General features: G+C 28.1%; 1 protein-coding gene across 8 annotated transcripts; it reads right to left on the reverse strand.

Moving 5' to 3' along the window:
* Positions 1-1,190: 1,190 nt before the first annotated feature.
* Positions 1,191-21,270, reverse strand: LOC111037277 (protein phosphatase 1 regulatory subunit 12A). Of its 8 annotated transcripts, none has more exons than XM_022319757.1 (20): positions 20,278-21,270; positions 18,093-18,223; positions 16,950-17,068; positions 16,726-16,885; positions 16,522-16,666; positions 16,305-16,453; positions 15,908-16,077; positions 15,727-15,838; positions 14,433-14,567; positions 14,174-14,275; positions 12,875-12,973; positions 10,769-10,994; positions 7,557-7,688; positions 7,214-7,358; positions 6,760-6,932; positions 3,072-3,203; positions 2,904-3,011; positions 2,734-2,823; positions 2,468-2,587; positions 1,446-1,479 (listed from the first exon to the last, which is right to left on the reverse strand). In XM_022319757.1, the coding sequence occupies exons 1-19, from the start codon at positions 20,500-20,502 to the stop codon at positions 2,498-2,500; spliced, it is 2,643 nt and encodes an 880-aa protein (XP_022175449.1). In that variant the 5' UTR covers positions 20,503-21,270; the 3' UTR covers positions 1,446-1,479; positions 2,468-2,497. The 8 variants fall into 8 exon arrangements, with proteins under 8 accessions (XP_022175446.1, XP_022175449.1, XP_022175444.1 ...); XM_022319752.1 differs by having other exon boundaries at positions 15,908-16,092; positions 20,278-21,269; XM_022319756.1 differs by having other exon boundaries at positions 15,908-16,080; positions 20,278-21,267.
* Between the last annotated feature and the right edge of the window lie 1,025 nt (positions 21,271-22,295).

A 22,295-nucleotide genomic window follows, 5' to 3' on the forward strand; every position in this document is an offset into this window, starting at 1 on the left:
TTGTTTTTAGAACACTACTTGCTTAGAAATTTGTTTTCAGTCTATAATGTAAGAAAAAATTCAACACAAATTGGTTTACAAGGAAACAGGATAAGAATTCTTAACCAGAATTGAAAGAAAATATCAGAAAAACATACTTTCACATTCACAGCCATATATGTCGACAGAAGTTGATGAATTTTAATGTCTTAAAAAAAAACTTAACTTGACATGATATTATATTAGTAGATATTCCTGACATCTGTTCTAAAAATACAAATTATATGGGTCTTTTCAATACATCTTATTCATTAAATTGGTGGTTGGTTTTAAATTACTCTACTAAGTACTAGATGCCGATATTTATAATGTATAATATACATAATTTTGTTGAAATTAGGAAGGTTAGAAATATCTGGGTTAAATTGAGGATATACAGTTTTACAGCTGACCACGACGTGCTAAACTAGGCTGCAAAAAATATTTTAATACTCTGTAAATTTATTTCAACATTTTATAATTTATTAACATTTTAATTAACTATGTTTATAAAATTATAAAATAAAACTATTAGATTATGGATATTATTTCCAAGTTTAAAATGTAAAGGAAATATACAGTGAAATCTTTAAATACCGAACACTGTTGCTCAAATTTTGTCGATTATTTATATACATTGTTTAGTTCAGATTGTAGTATGTATGTAGTTGGTTCCCAATAAAACTTCCGCTATTGGCAGGTAGGGGAGGTTTCACTGTATATTGTAATATATTTAATTTCATACAAACAGATACCTTACAACACCGGTATTTGTTGTATTTAGGGATTATGTACACATGTAATGGAAAAAATAAACAGGCGTAACAGAATAAAAACAAAAATATATATTTAAACATTTTTAAATGCGGTCAATTCTTTTTTTAATTTTCATTGTGTACCAAAATAAACATCCGCATACAACAGAACAACAAAATACAATAATTATATAAAATAGTATACACGAGGAAAAATGGTATATAGTATATACATTAAAAATATTAATTAATTTGTATTTATATAATTTAAAAAAAAAATAATAAAAATAAAATTTATTTAATCTTAAATAATAAAAATTTATGAAATTTGGGTTAGTTGTTTACAAGATCACTATTTTTTTTATCATTGCATATATATTAAAACCAATACAAAATATATATCAGATCTGTTGAGTGGCGAATAAAAAAAAAAAACCAATATAGTACAAATTACAATTAAATATAAGTACGAATTTATTATAAAAATAGCCTCTAGACAAAATGAATTAATACTGAATGCTAAATAAATATATATATGTGTGTTTATGATATGAATAAAAGCAGTTATTTTTGTAGGTATTTAATATTTAAATTAATTAGTCTAAGAAAAATTGTATCACTATTTTGAAAGTTTACTTATAACTCGAATCAAAGCACCATTCTCGTCTTTTAACCTCTGATTTTCTTGACGTAACTGTTCCATTTGCTGTAAAAATTAATAACATTAGTTATAGAACAAAAATCATAATTTTATTATTAGAATAAACAAATTCTGAATATTTAAAGAAAATCGAAATAAGCTTTCTACTATTAATATAAATGCTGTTAAGTTTAGCAATATTTTAAGCTAATGTTGTTGGTTTGTTTGAATTAATGCAAATTTTGCATTTTTAACTGTTAAGCATTTAACTGATTAAGCAGATTTATTTTAAAACAAGGTTTCAATGTTTGAACAAAACACAATAATAAGCTATAAATTAAAATCTAAAATAAATATGTAAACAAAAATCAAGTTAAACGAATTATGTTTTGAACATAGCTACATAATGTTTATTATCACTACGCAGTTTTAGAAACATTTTTAAAAACAAAACACAATTAGATTTAAAACTGTTTAGTTAATATTAGATGATAAAAAGAAGAAGCTACACCTGTACATTTTATCTCCATCATACAAACTTACATTAGAGCAAATTAAGTATGAATGAATCTATTATATGATGTCAGTTTCAATAATATGTCGAAATGGCCTATCGGCCTAAGAATATTTACTAGATCATCTCAAAGACATTTATTGATAATTTAATTTTAAAGTGAGCTGTGAGAGTTATACAACTATATAAAATATTACAATTTAAAATGCTCTTAACCCACTTTAAAATTCAAATAACAATAAAAACCTAAAAGATGCACTAGAAATTAGACTCTCTTTTAGATTGTATGATAGTATATTGATATACCAAATAACAGAATCAATACCAAAAAACTGGTTGGTTCCACATACTAAACAAGTGGGCAGTATTAATCATGACGTTTATAAAGTATGATCATTGAAAAAGCTCAAACAAGTTTTACACACATTTGATGAAACAAAAATTAATTGATTAGTAGACCAACTGGATTGGGAGTTCACAAACACACTGAGTATAAAAACAGCACACATCACAATTCAATGTCTCACATAATCTACATACATAAAAAAAAAAAATGAAGTGTTCGCATTATCAGGTATGAGTAAGTTTAGAAACGACTCTGGTAAGGGCTCTGTTCTCAGTTCGGAGCCGTTCATTTTCTGCTTTCAACTTTTGCAATTGCTAGATAACATAAACTCAAGTGTAAGCTCTAAATATTTCTAGCACAAGTAGCAACATTGATAATAAGTCTATTTTTATTTGTAGACTGGCCACGTTTGTTTTATTTTAATTCCCTCCATCGCCAAAAAAATAAAATACATAATTACCTTGAGTTCCTCTTCCATCTCCGAAAGTTTTCTCTCCATAGCCCGCCTTTCACGTTTTTCCGTTTCCGATAATGTCGTGCTTTTTCCGGCCTGAAATATACAATTAATCATCAACAACAATAATATTATTAACCACACGGTTCAGATTTGTTTGCAGTCATGTTTCTTACATTGGTAGACTGTTTTTCTATAGTAATTTTGGCTTCTAGTAGGTCTTCCTCAGTCTTCTGTAACTGTCGCCTCAATCGTTCGTTATCTACGACTACTTCTTCATACAACTAAATCGATACGGAGCAATGAACAAACCGGAAATCATTAAAAACGCGACGTATACTCACAGCTTTGTAATCGATTTCGCCGTTTTCAGAGCACGGACCGGGAGAATTTGCAGCACTACTGGGTTTACTGTCTAGTGATGACGATACTGAACAGAGCCGCGACGTTGGACTCGATTTGGTATCTCCGCCGCTCTAAAACCAATAGACAATAAGAAACAAGTAACAAAACAAACTAACAACAGTGAAATATTAACACGTTGCGTAAAACACTGATAACGATGACACACGACCACCGACCGATGACGATTTCGGGATTTTTCAACGAAATCGTTAGGGGTCACAAACATTTTTTTATGGAGAATCATTGGCACAACTTTCCTGGGAGGGGGGAGGGCTAACATTATATCAGCAGCACAGACCCTGACAATTGATCTTTTAAACTAAAATATGTTTTTTTTAAATTGGGGGGCTAAGTCCCAAGCCCCCCTAATTACGAATTGTGGAATACAAATCCCTAGAAATAAACCACCGACGAACAACCTGGAAAAAAGATCCAATACCCTAGGAAAAAAATCCCCTGACTGCAATATTACTTAAGACCACATGACAATTATTGGACAATTAATATTTTTAAAGACTAATAAGCGTAATTAACACATTATTTAATATTTATTTACAAATATATACTTTTCATTAAACAATTAATGTATGATGTATAACAAATAATTTTCAAACATTAACAATAATATTTTTTTATATTACGATATTGTCGATATTATCTATTAAAAACTCTTATAATATTTTCCTAATTTTTTCATAGCAACAATCTTAGGAAACAGTCTAGTAATTAACTGCGAGTAACTACTAACTACACTCATTAATCTCTGTTTGATACCTAATTATTTAAATATTATTATTGTTATTTGTATTATTTGACGTATCTTTCGATTATTCGAAATATTTGTAAATGCTATATTTTTAACTGTGAGTACCCACATTCAAAATATTGTTGCATAATTTTTAATTTTTAATTTTATTATCTCATAAATAATATTGTATTTATAAAGTAAAAATTGTAAAAACGTCTCCAAATAATTATATTTAAATTATAATCGAAATAATATAGGAAACGTAATATTTTTTTTCAGGTATTTAATTTTGTTACAGAATTATACAAAATATCACAATATAAAACATATTAGTACTAAATATAATTTTTAAATCATTTTCATATGGTTGTGAGTAATATTGTAGTCTGGGGATTTTTTTTCCTATTACCAATTACGACTATGGGAAGAATGGGGAGTAATCTTTAAATTGTCTTAAATAAAATTATAAAGATTAAGATAAAATATTATATTTAAATAGATCAACCTAGAATTAAATAATAATTAATAATAATGGTTCAAATATCTGTTTTACTCGAACATTTAAAACGTGAACAAGAATCGGGATGCTGATCAATTTTGTATCGTTTTTTGGCACATCATAGACAATGATATCTAAGCTAAAAATGTGTTTCAATAATTTAGACATACGAATCTCTACAACTAATTTTTATTTTGCATTTTTTCGAGGTTATTTTGGTTTTGAGGTCACTTTTGTGACATTTAAGATCATATTTTGAAGTTTTAGAGACATTTTTTACTTTAGGTTAACCATAGAGCGAAAAACTAAGAGTTCATTATTTGCCATTATAACCTATATTTTTTATAATTTCTACAAACAAAAAAAAAACGTAAACTTATTACGTAAACTTTTTTTATGTACATAGAGTGTACCAAATATGGATCTTAAAACTGAAAACTTTTTTACTACAAAACGCAATAAACTATGAATTTCAATTGAAAAGTTCCAAGTGAATCTAACCACACTCGAAAAAAGCATCTTTTCGTTTATTCATGACCACTCAAGTCTGAAGTTAAAATGAGAAAGTTGACAAAATACAACCCAAACCACCCAGACAAGTGTAACCCGTATGCCACTGCGCTATAGATTGCCAAAAACCAACATCGTTAGTAAGAACTTGGTGATTGTCAATATCTGTGCACATTATGATGGAACATAGTATATGCTATATTATTTCTTCTTAAATCGGCACTGGCTTATGGGTAGATAATACAAATAATGCATGCACGCATAACTATACGAAAACTGATTGGTAGATCAATAGATCATACTATTATGGTGGCTGACTGTTTTTTCTGTATACTTTGCGGAAGTGGTAAATTTGATTTTTCTTTTAATTTAAATGTTATTGTATTTACTCAGTATTACACAGATCATCCAAAAAAAAATCATACAGGCACACTTTACGTGGCCAACTTGATATATTATACTATTGTCCTGCACTTTTAGTTCGCTTACCGCGTATCCCTCTGATCCGTAGCTCTTACTAGACGCCAACGAGTTGGAAGAGTCAAATCTGGTTAGCGGACTTTGATAATAGTTTCGTTTGAGAGAGGCATGAGGGTGGCGGGATGATGGAGAGGCGTGAGAGTTGCGGGACGACGGAGAGGCGTGCGAGTGGCGGGAAGACGAGGAGGCGTGTGAGCGGAGTGACGACGACGGGGACGCTGTTCGGCCGGAATACGACGAAAAATTGGGAGACGACGAAGACGGAGTGATGGTCAGGCCACCGTACCCGGATGCGGTGCCGCCGTACGTGGACGGAGAATATGAAGGAATGGTGGACGAGTAGGACGAAGTGCCGAGATAGGGCGCGGACAGGCCAAGGGACGAGTACATGGCGCTGTTCCGAGACGGAGAACTGTAAACACTCTTGGGCCTGGCGTAAGAGGACGTAGAAGATGAGGACGATGGTCGGGACTTTCGGATATTGTTGGTGTAAGAGCTCATGATGAATGTGTGAGGTGGAGACACGGCTGCGCGGGATTCGTTCACCAGCGGACAACGTGCGACGAAGTACTGAAGTCTAAAATCACTGCGCCGCGGCGAAGACTAGCGCAGAGCAAATAAACGACGTGTCGCGTGGAGTCGAGGCCGACGTATATATAGTGACCGTGATCTATTTTCGGTCTAATGAAAAGGCCCGGTTTAAAAAACGTGCCCTTATAGCTGAGCTGCGGCGTGTAGTACGCGGTATATTATTATACGATTATTGTTGTGGACGTTTACGATGTACGACACCGTACGGTCACGGGAGAGGGGTTGCGGAGGGTCCCCCGTGGCCAGTGGACTATAAAGTGCGGCGGCGGTGTTCATGTTCGGGGTAATAATAAAAACTTTTTATTTTAGAAATCGCGCATGTATTGTTTTTAATTCGTTTAATACGGGTTTGATTTGACGGAAGCCAACTTTAAAATAAAAATAGAATTTTACTACGGAGAACATTAGCTGAATCGAAAATAGAATTGCATACATATGCAATAGAGAAGGCGTTATTTGACATAGGACTGACTTATTGTAGCCGTTCTAAATAAATGATTGAAGGAAAACTTAAAGTTGCCAAAAATATCAAACGACACATTACTCATTAGTCAAACTTTTCACCGTACATCCAAAAACAATAATTGGAAAAACCCCAATTTTTAAGTATAATAATAATAATAATAATAATTTTTTTGCTTCATTAAACTTGTTCTACATACATGACTGTCCTTATGCGCTGACACAAAAAACACTTTATTTATAATAATATGACGACCGAAGTGTTATCTATAGTCCCGATATACAAACTTATTTTTTTAAATATATAATATTCAATTACAACAGAAATACGACATACCTCTCCGATACTATCATCGGTACCACCACAAGAAGAGGTATCTTGTCTGTCTGGATCAATTTCGTCCAAATCAACGTGAACCACTCCAGTAGATCTTCGCTTTGGCCTTTTCCTTCTTTGTATAACTGCTTGGGTGGCCTGGTGATTGCGGAATTCATTTTCTTTATCTTGATCTGTTTAAAAGAAAAACATAAAATACTTATATTAAATGAATAAGATTAAAATATGATTCCTTTAATAATTAGTAAGCTACACGGGGACAAATAAAAATGAAATATAGTGTTACTACATTATTTACACTTAGTGGAATGTGTACTAAATTAAGTAGCTATGAAGCTAGAAAACAAAGATAATAATGAGTTGGATATTGGCCAGAGTTTACATTCAATATATATACATACATATGATATGCCAATGACGTCAATTAGAAGTCATGTAAACTTAACAAAATCACCTTTATCGTCAATTTCTTTAGGTGAAGGACGCCTTAATGGTAACGTGACAGTTGTATCTGCACTAGCATCGGGAGATGACGGAATGTGTGACTTTGTTGGAGGTTTTGGAACTGCTTCATTAGATCGAGCATCTTCAAGCAAAAACTGTAAGAATCAAGTCATATAAACATGTAAATATAAATACCTCATAAAATTAAAATTAATAACAACAACACATCAGCACAGTGCATAGCACATTGTTAAACATAGCAAAAACAGCTCAAGAGCATTTTAAATCATCACAAAACTAACATAATTCAAACGGGACCATAAATTCCTCTACACACGGAAATGTCAACAAACCTTGCTGCCGTTTTCGACCCTAAGTCTCCAAGACGGCCTTCGTTCCAAACAGCTATCTGGCATATTAGACGGAATATTTCGGGGCAATGGAGTAATCGTAGCCGTAACAGTTACATGCTCTTCTTTTTTAGCCTGACAAATTATTAAACTAGATAGTAATAATGAAGTATAATAGTACCTATTAAGTAGGTATCCTTCAAAATGAGTAAAAATGCCCAAGTTATAATGTAATACCATGATTAATTCATTTTTACCACTCACAAAAAATTAAATGTACATAAGTCTTGAATTGCACAAATGCACTATGCACCAGTGAATCACTATTATAATTCCTAAATTTTAACTCATGACACCAATTATTTATAATTATATTTGTATAAGATTAAATAAAAACGTATTGATAAAATTAAAATAAAACTAAAACAATTTACACTGTTTAAGGTGCTTAAAATGTCTTGTGCATTTTAAAAATAATAATGGTTTTCTTTGAAAAATAGTGATTTTTAAATTTTTTTTATTATCATACATGTTTAAAAAAATAAGAACTTTAGTAGATCTAAATGTAAACTAAATTATTTTATATTGTAAAGCTGTAAAGTGTAAACACTATATACTTTTTTATTGATGTAGAAATAGGTTATGCTATAAAACTTTTCTACTCAAAGCTTAACATAATTCAATTTGGATTCAAGGTTTTAAAAAGATTGTGTTCTGATTAATATTATCAAATATAACTATAAGTAGATAATACAAATAAAAATGTAAAAAGAGCTACTTAAATTTAGCATTGCATAAATTTTAAAATATATTCCATGTCAAAAGTAAAATTTGGATTGAATTTATTATTTTGAACAATTTTTTAATTCATAAGTAATATTAGTACACTGTATAAATAACATACTTAACGTATGTGTTTGGTAAAACTCTTCTAGCATGAAAAATGTTTTTATGGTTCTAAAATTAACACCGTAGATGTTTCATTATATTATATTTATTTATATTTGGGACTAAAAATGGGTCATAAGAATATTGAAATTTAAAACTTTCAATATTTTGGCAAATGTTCAACATTTTAGTAAATGAACAACAATAAAACATTAAATAATTTGTATTATAAGTGTTTGTTTATAATTAAAACTTTAAAATTAATACATCTTAGTTTTGCAGTAACTTTTTAGCTTTAGGTAAAGGATAAACATGTGATATCAAAGAAAGTGTATACTTTTTGAATTGACAACAACAATGAATCATATAATTTACATAAAATCATAAATGTATGACATTGACATGATAAAAGTAATGGAAAAATCTAAGGGGGGAATTAAATTAAATAATAACATCTTTAAATGCAAAAACTAGTAAAAAAAAACCGAGTAAGACATTCTCCCATATATTAGGTGTCACGATGTGTTCCTTAATTTCTTTTCATTGAGTAGGTCATTGCAGTGCATGTGTTATATTTGAATTCAATGATAAACAAGTGTAACGGCACAAAAAACGATTCTGAGCGGAGATGGTCAGTGAGATTATATTTCTAAGGGTTCACTAATAATTTATTTTTCAATAAGTAATACGGTACCATTATTAGGAGGTACTGTCGATGGTCGGTTTTCCCCCTCAAGTCATCAGTCATGTATTATACTACCTTATCAAATTTACGTATTGTACTACTTGTTGTATAGATTGTAAATATTGCATTAAAAAAAAGAATAACTTAAATTGTTATTTTTTGTTTAAATATCCAATTTTCAATTTTTTTCAAGATTTAAACACAAATGCTTAAAAATAGTGTACATTAGGTATTTTAAATATTTTGAAATCACTTTAAAACATTTCATTTTTGTATTCAATTTTTAAAGTTATTGACAGAGCATATACATTATTACCAATCAAAGTTTATGAAAAAAAAATTTAAAAAATTAGATTAATAACACCCAATTTCTTAAAAAAATTTTTAAGAACAACTAATGAGAAAATTGTAATAATCAGAGGTTTATGATGTAAATAAGTAGCCCAAAAGAGTTACGCGTTTTAAAAAATGCTAGGTAATATATTTATTTTATGAACAGTTTTAATAAAAAATTGTTGTTGCATAAATATTTTTATCTTTCCTTAATCTTTAAAAAAAGTACAGGGAGTTTTTCCATTCAAATTAATCCTCTAAATTTTATTAAATTTTACCCAATATTTGGATATTTAACTAGATCCAACTTGCTAATAGATACCACTTTGAGAGTCAAAGATTGAAAACTACTGTTCCAAAACAGATACAAAAAAATACAACAAACACACACAAACACATCATTGTAAAAGTAAAACCAATGGATTCATCTCTCCGCTCAGAATCTAAATTCTAAAATATTAATATTATACTAGTATACAAATACTATAAAGTATAAACACATACATCTATGTCACACTACACATTTATATATGTGTTTATTTATGTTACCTTATAAAGCCATAAATATAAACCATAAAACGATTATAAATGAAGTTTGAAATGATACATGTAGTTTTTGCAAAACTTTTTTGTATTTAATTGAATAGGTACACAATTTTGTCAAAATTTAAAATTATAAATTCTCATAAAAAATTAATGTGACTACTAAAAACAACTTATGTGAAATCACCTATTACTTTTTCAAGCCTTAAATATTAAAATAAAGAATTTTATGAATTTTAACCTTCGAACATTTTTTTAAATTTTCACGATTTTCATGAATTGTCAAAAAACTTATAACACTTAAAAAATGTCATATATTATTGATATTTTTAATTTTCTGTAAGAACAAAACAACTTTACTTTTTTTTAAATTTCCTATAATTTTAGCTAAACAAATTGAAAAAAATTTTTAAAATTATTTTTAAAGTTTTATCATGCCTAGACAATGCTACAGAATAATTTTGACCCAAATCCAACACTAACCACCCTTATTATTTAAATGTTCTATATTGTTTGAAAATTTCTATAGACAATAATAATTCATCACAGTTAAACCATTAGAATCATTGCTAGGCTCAGAATCTAAAATGCTACAAGATTGAATAATAATTTTATTTTCAGATGGAAAATATACCAGGATTGCTAGGATATACATATTATAATGTATTAATAAAAAATTATTTAGTTGCAACGGATTTAAATTTACTAGACTTTAAAGAAAAACCAATGGGTTGTAATTACATTTTTATATAAACATTTTACTTACGTGTGGTGTTCCAATATTGTTTGTGGAGTTATTATTTGTTTCCACTTGAGAGTTGTTTAATTTGCTTTTGCCAGTATCCTGATTTTTTTGCTTAACAATTTGTTCAGCAGATTTCAGTTCTTCTAAAGTCACTCCTTGAGTGGAACGCCTAGTTTCTCGAACACGTTTAGCATGTGCTTTTCGTTGAGTTTCTGATTCATCATCTCTAACCGGAGGAACAAATGACCTAAATTAAAAATACTTATATTAATGTAATTATTGAGAATATATTATGAAAAAAGTATTAAATTTAATACACAATGGTAGTTCAAAATGTACAAAACAATTATTAAAAAATGATAATGTGGTTAGATAAAACACATAACTCAAGTTTTATTTTAAACATAAATGAATAACTATAGAACTCGGAATCCATCATATAATATTAAATTATCATATACAAAAAATATATTACATATTGTGGTTTAAAATGTTGTGCTTTAATTAATACACATTTTTCAACTTCATCATAATAGTACCCAATAAGTTAACTATAGACAACTTAAATCATAAACTCATAATATTTGTTTGATTAAATTATTTGATATTATATTTCATCTTCAACTAAGAATGTATTAATTACAGTTTTAAATTTAAAAAAGTTGGTATCCCTCTACTATAAAGTGTATCTTGTCATTTAGTAGGCCACTGAAATGAATGTATTAAATTTGAATTCAATGAATACTATAAGGTATATTCCCTTATGTATTTATATTATATTGCTACTAAAGTTTGTATTCTATTTAACTATTATTACATAACTGATATAAGATCATATTTTTGCCAAAAAAATAGGATTGATTATACTATCAATTAATATAATAGTGTATACTTATGTCATATTAAATTATTGTTATTAACTTTAAGTCAATAACAAATTACCGTAGAAGGGAATGAATATATTTGGTTTAAATAGGCAATACCCGAAATTAAGCTAAATAAATGTGTATATTGAAAATATCATTGAATATTATAATATATGTAAAAGTTTCAAGTACTTGTGAATAATATTTTGGTTTATAGCAATTTAAGTAAAATGAGCAATTATGATTACTTTTAAAATTACTAATAATTTTTAATTTTCAAAAGTACCAATTAGATCCAATTTTCTACCTGAAACCTCCCTCAAAGTTAAAGATTGAAACATTTTTCTTCTATTAAATGCATACACACACATGCAGACAAAAAAATATACATATATCATTGTAAAATAAATACATTGCTTCGCTCAGAATTTAAAATAAAAATGTAACAAAAGTACACAATATTTTATTATAACCAAGGAGATAATATATGATATTTTGACTTATGAAAAATATTATTTATGACTTAATAGGTTAATTAGTATTAATATTAATGATGTATAACAATACCGATATCGAACCAATTTTATCGATATCGATGGGACAAATGTATTGAATGTACTTCAATATTCGAGTTTCTATTTTCTATTTATTTAAGTTTAATGTGTAATAGTGTCGGTAATTGATTTATTTTGTCTTCAAATTTTGAATTAAATATGAATATATTTTATATTGTTTGTTTTGTTTTCTTGTTTGTAATAATATAATACGAAAACTTTTTTTAACGCTACAAATTGAAAGTGTAGTTTTTAGATTTATAAATTATATTAATTATTGAAAAAATATCGTTTGAATTACTAACAAATATTAAATTGAAAGCATAATAAAATAGTTATGGCGATAAGTGTTAAAGTTAAACTTAAGTTACTATTTTTTATGGGTTTCTGACAACTTTGGCCCTTTTAATTATTATTTATTATAATAAAATAAAAAACTACTAAAATAATATATGTGTTTATTAATGGATTTATAAGAGTATTATACTTCCAATATAACTATTAAAAATATGTAAAACCTTTAAACTACTCTTTGATAAGTATTTCAGCAAATAAAAATTAAATATTTAAACTATTATAAACCAACAATAATCTAATACTTATGTTTGGATTCCAAGCACCGATTAAAATTAAATATGTCAATAAGCGGTCACAGAAATAATGTTATTTCATAAACCAAACAATAATGTGCTATTTCAAGAACAAACTTGAAAAAGTTTTTAAAGATGTTCCCGGGGACTATTTTATGGGTTGTTTCTGATTGTTTCTGTTGCATTTGGAGACCACTGATAAATGCTTTGACACCACTAATAATATTAAACATAATTTATTGCTAACTTAATATTAAATCTAAAAAATATTATTAGAAAAATTAAAAATAGATGGATTAATATATTAATTAAATTGAAAATTTTTTCATAATTAAGCTAAATGAAAGTTTTTCTTTAATTAAAAAAAAATTAACAGACATTTTAATTATAATGATTACACAATTACAAAATGTAATAGACAAAAAATAATGTAATAAATGTAATATATCTATTTAATTTATTAAAATACTAGCATATTACTTAATATTTTTTGTTTTATTAAAATCTATACATTTTATAAACATACTAATCATATTTTCCATTTACATTGTATGCCACTAGTATAATATACAAGTGTATTGTGTACATAAAAGTTGACAAATTGTCTTCGAAATAATATTTAAATATTATGTTATTTCAGTGATTTACTTTGAACACTCCTAATGTGTTATTTATTTATCAATAAGCAAATATATATTATTTAGAAGCAGAATTTAACAATATTTAGATTAATATTGTATTACTAAAAGAATATATATTTTTCTATTATAAAATAAAATTAGTGAGGTACGGTTATACGCCCAACCTGTAGCAACCAGAATTGTACATGCCGGCCAATGTTGCTAGTTCCCGGATGGGTAGAAAATTAGTATTTAAATTGTATACTATTAACAGAAACTAACTCAATACAATAAACATTGGCTAAATTAATTTTTTAAGGAATACAAAATGAACAATTGTTATTTATTATTTTAATTTGAATTTAGGTACCTAAATCAAAAACTATTATGAATTTTAATAACAACAGATACCTAATACAGTAATCGATTCTCAAAATCATATTTTGAAAATATTGAATAGAAAAAATGTGTTGATGAGGATTATACGTAAAAGCGTTAATTTAATCAATATAATATCATCTCTAATAATTATTATTACCTAGTATCCTATCAAAATTCATAATTTTTCACTTAATAGTTGAAAAAAAAGTAGTAAGTTTTGTAGATATATTATATCATTGTTTACCATAATTCATTATTAAGTTTCTGTGAAAAACAGACTTATATATTATTAGATGTGTAATCAGTATAATTTTTAGAAACTTTCCATAACTAAAATAAAAAAATCCTATCATCAATTTAATTCGGAACTAAAATCTAAAATAAAAAATATAAATATTTTTAATTAAAATTTTACCTGCGAATATTGGGAGTTGGATGTGTTGTATCATTTGAATTTAAACTGCTCTGAGCAGTTGCTAAATTTGTTTGATCGTCTCTAAAATTGCTTTTGTTCCGCCTAAAAATAAATATTAATTTTATTAATTTTATCAAACAAACACTTTTAGTAGAACTACAATGTAAAAACATGTACCTTCATTTCCCATTCAAAGTTTCAGAGATTATAACTTCCCAATTTTAAATACTAAAATATTCACATCATAAATTTACAATACCTTGAGAGAGGTTTTTCCTTTAATGAAGCAGTTCTCATAGGAGGTGAAGCACATGCTGTAGATGGAGAAGGATGTATAACTCCCCACAAGTTACCTTTAATTTTAGCACGTAACTCACAATAACGTCGATAAAACCTGCTCAACAATACAGACACACAAAGCGTGCACACAAAATTATGTTAATTCACACATTCTACATTTAATACTTCAAACATACATTATAACTTATGAATAATTGAATAAACAAAATATACTAAGGACTGCCTACTAAGGACAACTTTAAACTACATAATATAAACACTGAAAAAAATGAAAAACTGTTCACTATGAAGAACTTTTTAATTATTTGATACCTTAAGGGGACATAATTAGGGCAGTCATGCCTAAATGTGTTGACTCAGTCTTACTAATGAATAACATGGAAAATGTAATGTTCATGCATTTTAAAATGTATAATGGAAAATTTGATGTTATGCAATAGTAAAACGGAGACAATAGGCATGGCATAAAATGTATTAAAAAATGGTAGTATATAAATTGAAAGTATCTTCGATTATTCATGAATAAATTGTAACAAAATAACAAATTAATTTTGTCAAAAATTGGTTTTGGGTAAAAATAAATAAATAATTAAACTTTTATTGTAAAATGAATACATTCATTGCTCCGCTCTGAACCTACAATTTCAAAAATAATTAATTTTAAAAAGATCAACTTTTTGATGCAACATTCAGAAACATAGAAGATAAATAACTGCGCATCTTAAAATTGAAATATTGAATTGATTAAAATATAATATGTTTTTAAATAGTAATTTGACAGTTTACCATTGAGTAGTTTAAGATATTTTATAACAATTTTTATGGCTTTCAAGTAAATACACGTAAGCAAAAAAATAAAAACAATTTACATGTACTTGACTAAAATATAGTTATAAGGCATGCATAATATTAACATCTTCCATTCAAAAAAGTATAGGTAGTTTAATTTTTCATCAAATTTGTGAATTGGCACAAGTTGAAGCTTGACACATTATAATATATTTATATAATTAAATAATAATTAATTATGCTGAGTAGTTCTCAATTAACTTTTAAGGCAATATTAATTTAACTATTTACCTACTCTATGTAAATTCTATTTTTAATGAATATTTTGAATTATAGAAATGCTTACAATTCATTAATTTGCATGCTTTAATGATTAATAAAGAATAAAAATGACAAGCTTTTGAATTAATTTTTTGCAAATAATTAGATTATGCTCTAAATTAATGTAAAAATAAAATACTAACTTTTCATCAGACTCAAAACTTTGTGTTCTACGCAAAACAACCTCTGGAGGCTTCAATTCGTTATTGTCAGATGATGGTACAGTAGGCTGTTTGAATTCTTTGGTTATATTTCCTATCAATGTAAATAAAAGTTAAGAATTTCCTTATTTCAACAAGGTATATTTAATAAAGTAAATTTTACCAATACTATTTTCTGATGTCTGTTCAATAGGTGTAAGTTGAATTTCCACTTTTTGATGTATGGGGTCATCCTTGATCTTAATGTCATCTTCTTCCTCTTTAATCACTCGATTTCGATCTAAAACGGTTTCTTTGTCCTTTTTCAATGTTGACTTGTCATTACCGGATAGCCTGCTGATTGAAGATCTACATTGATTTTGTGATACAGAGCATCCAACAGGAATACAGAAGCAGAACACATAAAAAACATGCAAACAAGCAAAGAATAAAGAGCAATAAGAAAAAAAAATAACACAAGGTAGAAGAAAACCAGCCTAATAATCAAACAATTTAATAATGAAAAAAGCTTCAACGAAAAAATCAGAAAAAAAAGCTATAACTTATAAACTAAAACTAACCTTCTTTTTTGGTTCTGAGAATTTGATAATTTATTACTTATTAGGTAATTTTTATCAGATGCATCTTTATTTTGAGAAGCTTGTTTCTTTTTCAATTCATCTAGAAAATCTTTCATTTCTTCATCAGAAACATCAAATGCTGTTTGACCCTGTAACAAATATAAGATAGAATTGAAGTAATTTTCATACAGCGAAAATATTTAAAATAACATATTACCACAAAATTTTTTTTTTTCATATTACAGAAATGTTCAACTAATATTTCACAAGCTTCTTTTTGACCCCAATATGCTGCTGCATGTAATGGTGTCCAACCATCGTAATCTTGACAATCGACTTCTGCACCAGCTTGAATAAGGAGCCTAATAAATACATTTTTCATTAAACTAAACTCTCAGATTAATACTTTATTATTTATTACTCTAAGACTTTAATGTATCCTTTGGCAGCAGATACATGTATTGCCATTGCACCAGTAGTAGTATGTGGAGAATCCTTAAATTTTCCAGTATTAATCCATTCTCGAGCATCTTTTAGCATCAGTCTCTCTTCTTTGTTCCTTGCTTCATCACAGTCAATGCCTTTAACAAAAAAAATTATAAAATATATATTTGTTGTAATAAACGTTTATCAATTTTAATTTACCCATATCTCTTAAATGTTGTTCTAAAAGTTTCCTCATGTCATCAGATTCTGCAATGTCAATAGCTAGTTCTTGGTCACAGTTAATTGCTGATACATCTGCTCCGTGTTCTAATAAATATCTATAACAAAAATATTTTTTTAGAACTGATGACCCAAAATTATTTGTATTTTACTGAAAAAATATGCACTTGCACAACTTAATACAAACAAATAGTACATTTGATGGTATTAGTTAATTTATTGTATTAAATTATACTGATAAATCATTTTGGAGTATTAAAATGATATGGTTTTCTTTGTTAAGGAAATAATTTACTATAAAAATAATATAAATTACTAAAGAATATACATGTAAACATTTATACATTATTGTTGATTATAAATACTGTTAGCACTTACACAGGATATAATTATATAATTATTTTTTATTCTGTGGTACTTACAATAAACAATGATGATATAATCTAAAGCTATATATTTTATTTTCATTACTAAAATTATATACCTAGATGTATACCTATACATTTATAAAGATCATAAATAATAAATATTTACATTAAGTCTTGACAAATTCGAATATTTTCTCCACGTTTATTAATGTATGTTTAAAAGATGTTTAATTAAAACACATAAAAAATTATATATTAAATTTTAGAATATGCTAACAGACATTTTTGGAAACCCTTTATGCCAAAAATTGGATAAAAAAGAGATTCATTGATATTCTAATGTAATAATGTATTGCGTTTTTTTTGTTGAAAACATAATTTCTAAAAAATGTATAAGCTATGTAAAATACAGAAGCAGAGCCAGCTGGCAAAGTCTACAAACACCACAGAGTGGATTCTAACAGAAGCCACAATCCCATTTTTAAATCGGATTGTGAAGAGCTGTCTAAAAATAACTATGACTGATGGCCTGTGAGTAGTAAATTTGCCATTCAAATATTGAAAAAGTACAATGCAAATGTTTAACATTGTCTATACCTCTAAGGTCCAGAACTCCAAACATTTAAAACATGTATAAGTATCCAAAAAAGTGTGGATGAACAAAAAAAAATCTATGGACATCTTACATTCTTAACTTTATGTACAAAATAAACACTTTAATAGGTACCGTTATTAGTTTTAACTCAATACTAACTTTGCAATGCTAACAAATCCACAAGATGTTGTTGCATGCAATGGTGTCCATCCTTCTTTATCACCTCTATTCACATCAGCTCCATGTTCAACCAAAAATTCAACCATATCTAGGTTATCATCAATACAAGCCTAAAATAAAATGCAAGATTACAATTATGAATAAAACATTGGTACATAATATTATGTGCTACACTTAATATGTTATTTTATAGAAACAAAATAATATTCTCAGATGTATATTATATAATGAAAACAATTATAAAACTATTAGGTAATCTGTTACTATAGCCCATGAGGTGTTCTTTAATGTAAGGAATAATGCAAACACATTTTTTACACACAACTAAAAAATTAATCATTGACTTTAGACTTAACTTGTAGTTTCTAAAAATTAACTTAATCACGGAGGATATATTTTCACCTTAGTTCAATTCATTTTAATATTTTGTTAATAACTAACCATATAGTAATTAAAATTGTATAGCTGCAAATTAAATATACATTTAGGAAGGTACCTATATGATGATTTTACATAATATATATGTCTTGTGAATACCAATGTTTCATAAAAATAAAATTATTTAATAACACAAAATGGAAAAATGCCATTATTGTAGTTCTACTAGATAAAATAATAAATATCTAAATTATAGCGAATCTTATTTTTAAATCAGTGTTTCACTTTACATCTGTTAGGTACTCGACTGAACTCTACTGTATCAAATTAATATAAAATATTTAATAAATAATTACCTAAGCATTGTTTAAATTATTTCATAAAATGATTTATAAAATATTAAAACAAATAGGTAATGAACTAAAAAAAACAATTATACTCCCTACATAACTACATATACAACAAGTAATAATGATTTCAATTTAGTATTCAACCCAAAATTACAAATTCTCAGCATCATATTCTTAACACATAAAAGGGATTAACAATAGTATAAAATATTTAAATTATTTAGAAATAAAAATATCCTTGTATTTAACCTACATAATGTATTTGAAACCTTTTCAGTGGTGTCCAAAGTTAGTTGACAACACCAAATAGAGCAAGAATGAAAATCTAATTAGGTAGGTGTAGGTCAATGCTGTGACCATAAATGGACAAAATAACATCAGATAAGAATTCAAATAAAATATACAGAATATATACTTATTCAATTTATAATTTGATTTTATGACATAGAATAATTAAAATAAAACTAACTATTGTATTTCTAGAATCTATGGATTATAGGTAAACAAAAACATTACCTAATTAAAACAGATACTTAGCAAACCGAACAATATAGGTTAATCTTTAAAATTATTGTATTACATCAAGACGTAGGTAGGTATGAAAAAGTTTATTTTTTCATTTACTTGGAAATAGTATTGTAATAAACAATTATAAGTTGTATGAAATTTACAAGTTATACCAAACTGAATACGATAGAATTAGTGAGTTCTTACTGAGTAGGTAGGTATTGAAGTACTAATTAAAATATGAATCATTCAAGCCATCATTACAAATATTTTCTTATTTTGTTTAATGAACACAAACAAATATATTATACTGATTAACAGTTTCCAAAAATTACTGTATATTTATTAGTACCGCTTTGAGACTAATATTGTGCAAGTCATGACAGTTGTTAATTGTTCTATTTTTTTTAAACTCATTTTAAATCCATTCATGCGTAATTCCTTGGACTACATATTAATCATAGTGCAAACAGTATGTCTGTAAAGAAAATAAATGAATGCCCATTTAAAAACATTTTAATTACCTAAATATTTTATACATTTCTATAAATTCTACTCTAATGAGAAAACTACTAAAAAACCACTTTAAAAATTGATTATACAAAAAATGTCAAACCCAAATATAATTTTAATTACATTTTAACTATAGGCAAATTAGGTACCACCTGCCATAATACAAAAATATCAAATACTTTATGGTACCTAGGTACCTATCGTTTGATATCAATCATATTGAATATCAAAGTAAATATCATTACACTAGCTAGAGGTAAAGATATATCTGGTCAATGTTTTCTAGTTAATTATTATTAAAAAGTACAAACAATAACAGAGTATGTATGTAGGTACATAACAAGATAGGTAGAAATCTGATTAGTCAAAACAACAAAACAAGTCTAAACAAATGTTTTAGTGACGCCAGCTCCTACCTGATGCAAAGCTGTAAGACCATCCGCATTAGCGGCATTGATGTCTGCAGCCAAGTACAGCAAACTGTTCACCTCGTTCTTATCGCCCGATGAGACAGACGCTAGGAAAGCGCAGTCGATAGGGAACGATACTGCCTTGATGTTCTTACGGGAGGGCGACTCTCGGTTGGTGTCCGATTCCTCCCATCGTTTCAACTGTTCGGCTCTCTTGAACAACGCCGACATAGTGAAGACTGATCGCGCCCTGCCGCGTCAGGCGCGAACAACAGCGGCCACCAACGGTCGGTCGGCTCCGTCTTCGGAAACAGAGGGTACCGACTGCGTTAGACAGCCGCGGCCGGGCGCAGGGTCGTCCACAAGATTCTCGCAGACGACATGACAGTATCCTCCTTCGCGGGCGGGAGGCCACTCGGACACACACACGACGCGCGGGCGCTCGCACAATCACGACAGCCGTAGCAACAGCCGTTTTTCGTCGTTCGCGAACTAATGCACCACAGTCCGCGCGCCGGCCCGTCGCACGGATAAAACGGTCGAGAGACGGTCGGGGCCTCGGGGGTCACATCGGCCAGACGAGCGTTCGACGCGGATTTCAGACGACAAAAATATCGGACGACGAGAGAGAAGACGCTGGACCACTGTTGTACAACTGATGGTGGACCACTGAAGCTGTTCCTGCTGCCGCCTGCCGCCACCACCGCTTAGCAGCTTAGCTCGTACTCGAGTTGTAGTTGTAGTAGTAACTAGTAGTAGTAACTGTAGATTGTAGTAAATAGTAATAGTGATGAATGATGATGGCTTTTATCAGTAAAAAAAATACACACGCACACTTGATTAATGTGAGTGAAAAAAAATAAAATTAAAAAGGTAAATTCATCAGTGCTGTCGTACACGGGAAATAATATTGTCCCCGTCGTGGTCGGTTTTCGCACCGAATGGCAGTAATTATAATATTATTATTATTGTCGTTATTATTCTTTATTATTATTCGTCAAGTATTTCGACTGTAACGTGTAACGCGACGTTACTACTGTCTGTCTGAGTCGTGGTCGTGGCGTGAAATGTGAATGGCGGGCGGGAGGGCAGGGCAACGCACTGTGGAGATTAAGGACTGAGCGAAAAAATGGTATTTACATTTTTACACCGAGCAGGTACTATTTTTAGGCCGAAAACCAAATGAGCCAAAAACGTTGGAACATATTTTTTATAATTTTGGCATCTATTTCCATTGTATTCGGTGTTTATATCGTTCTAATTTTAATAAAAATCGTTTAGCACTGATCTCAACTAAACAAAGTAATATAGTATATACTTCTCTGCTTCTCAATCCTAACTCACTGATATACCTATTTAATTAAGTCTTTGCTTAGTTTAATAACCTCAAAAAATTTTTTTTCATTTTATTATGCACAATGTACCACATACTATATTGATCTATGAAAACTATTTAAATCTTAAATAGTAATCTTCCCTACATTTAATTTTTAAAAATTGATAGAATATTAAAAACATGAATGTATATCATTTTCAAAACCGTGAGTTTTGATATTCTATTATTTACTAATATTTGTTAACACATAATTGACAAAACTTCATATATAAAATAAAAATAAAATATATATATTTATTGTAAAAAATCTCATTTAACTTCTATTAAGTATATTTTATAATTTATACAATTATTTACATTGCGATTGTTAAAAGATTGAAAGCACAGTATTAATATTTCTGCTACAGTATTCATATAACTTTTAATGTAATACTGTGAAAATATATTTTCCAATGGTAAAATCAATATACATTTTACTTATACATTTATCATCTAATTATACAGTATTAACTGTAAAGTATGATGGGTACATTTTTATAATAATGATTAATGACTTTTTAAATTGTAAAATGTAAAACTAAAATTTTAAACACAACAAATAAAATACAATTCTATATTCACAATTTTATATTATACTATTGTACTTTGGTAATGTTTGACTTGATCATTGCTACATTAATAATAATAT

This window comes from Myzus persicae, unplaced genomic scaffold (genome assembly GCF_001856785.1).
Source record: "Myzus persicae strain clone G006 unplaced genomic scaffold, MPER_G0061.0, whole genome shotgun sequence".
NCBI classification, from domain to species: Eukaryota; Metazoa; Arthropoda; class Insecta; order Hemiptera; family Aphididae; genus Myzus; species Myzus persicae.

What these genes read in the sequence shown, in the direction of transcription:
- LOC111037277 (XM_022319752.1), bottom strand. Translation starts at nt 20,502, where the DNA reads ATGTCGGCGTTGTTCAAGAGAGCCGAACAGTTGAAACGATGGGAGGAA. An exon ending in TCTCAGAACCAAAAAAGAAG is followed by an intron (nt 16,093 to 16,304) that starts GTTAGTTTTAGT and finishes AAATCAATGTAG; the next exon opens with ATCTTCAATCAGCAGGCTAT. An exon ending in TAAAGAAATTGACGATAAAG is followed by an intron (nt 6,933 to 7,213) that starts GTGATTTTGTTA and finishes TCTTTTAAACAG; the next exon opens with ATCAAGATAAAGAAAATGAA.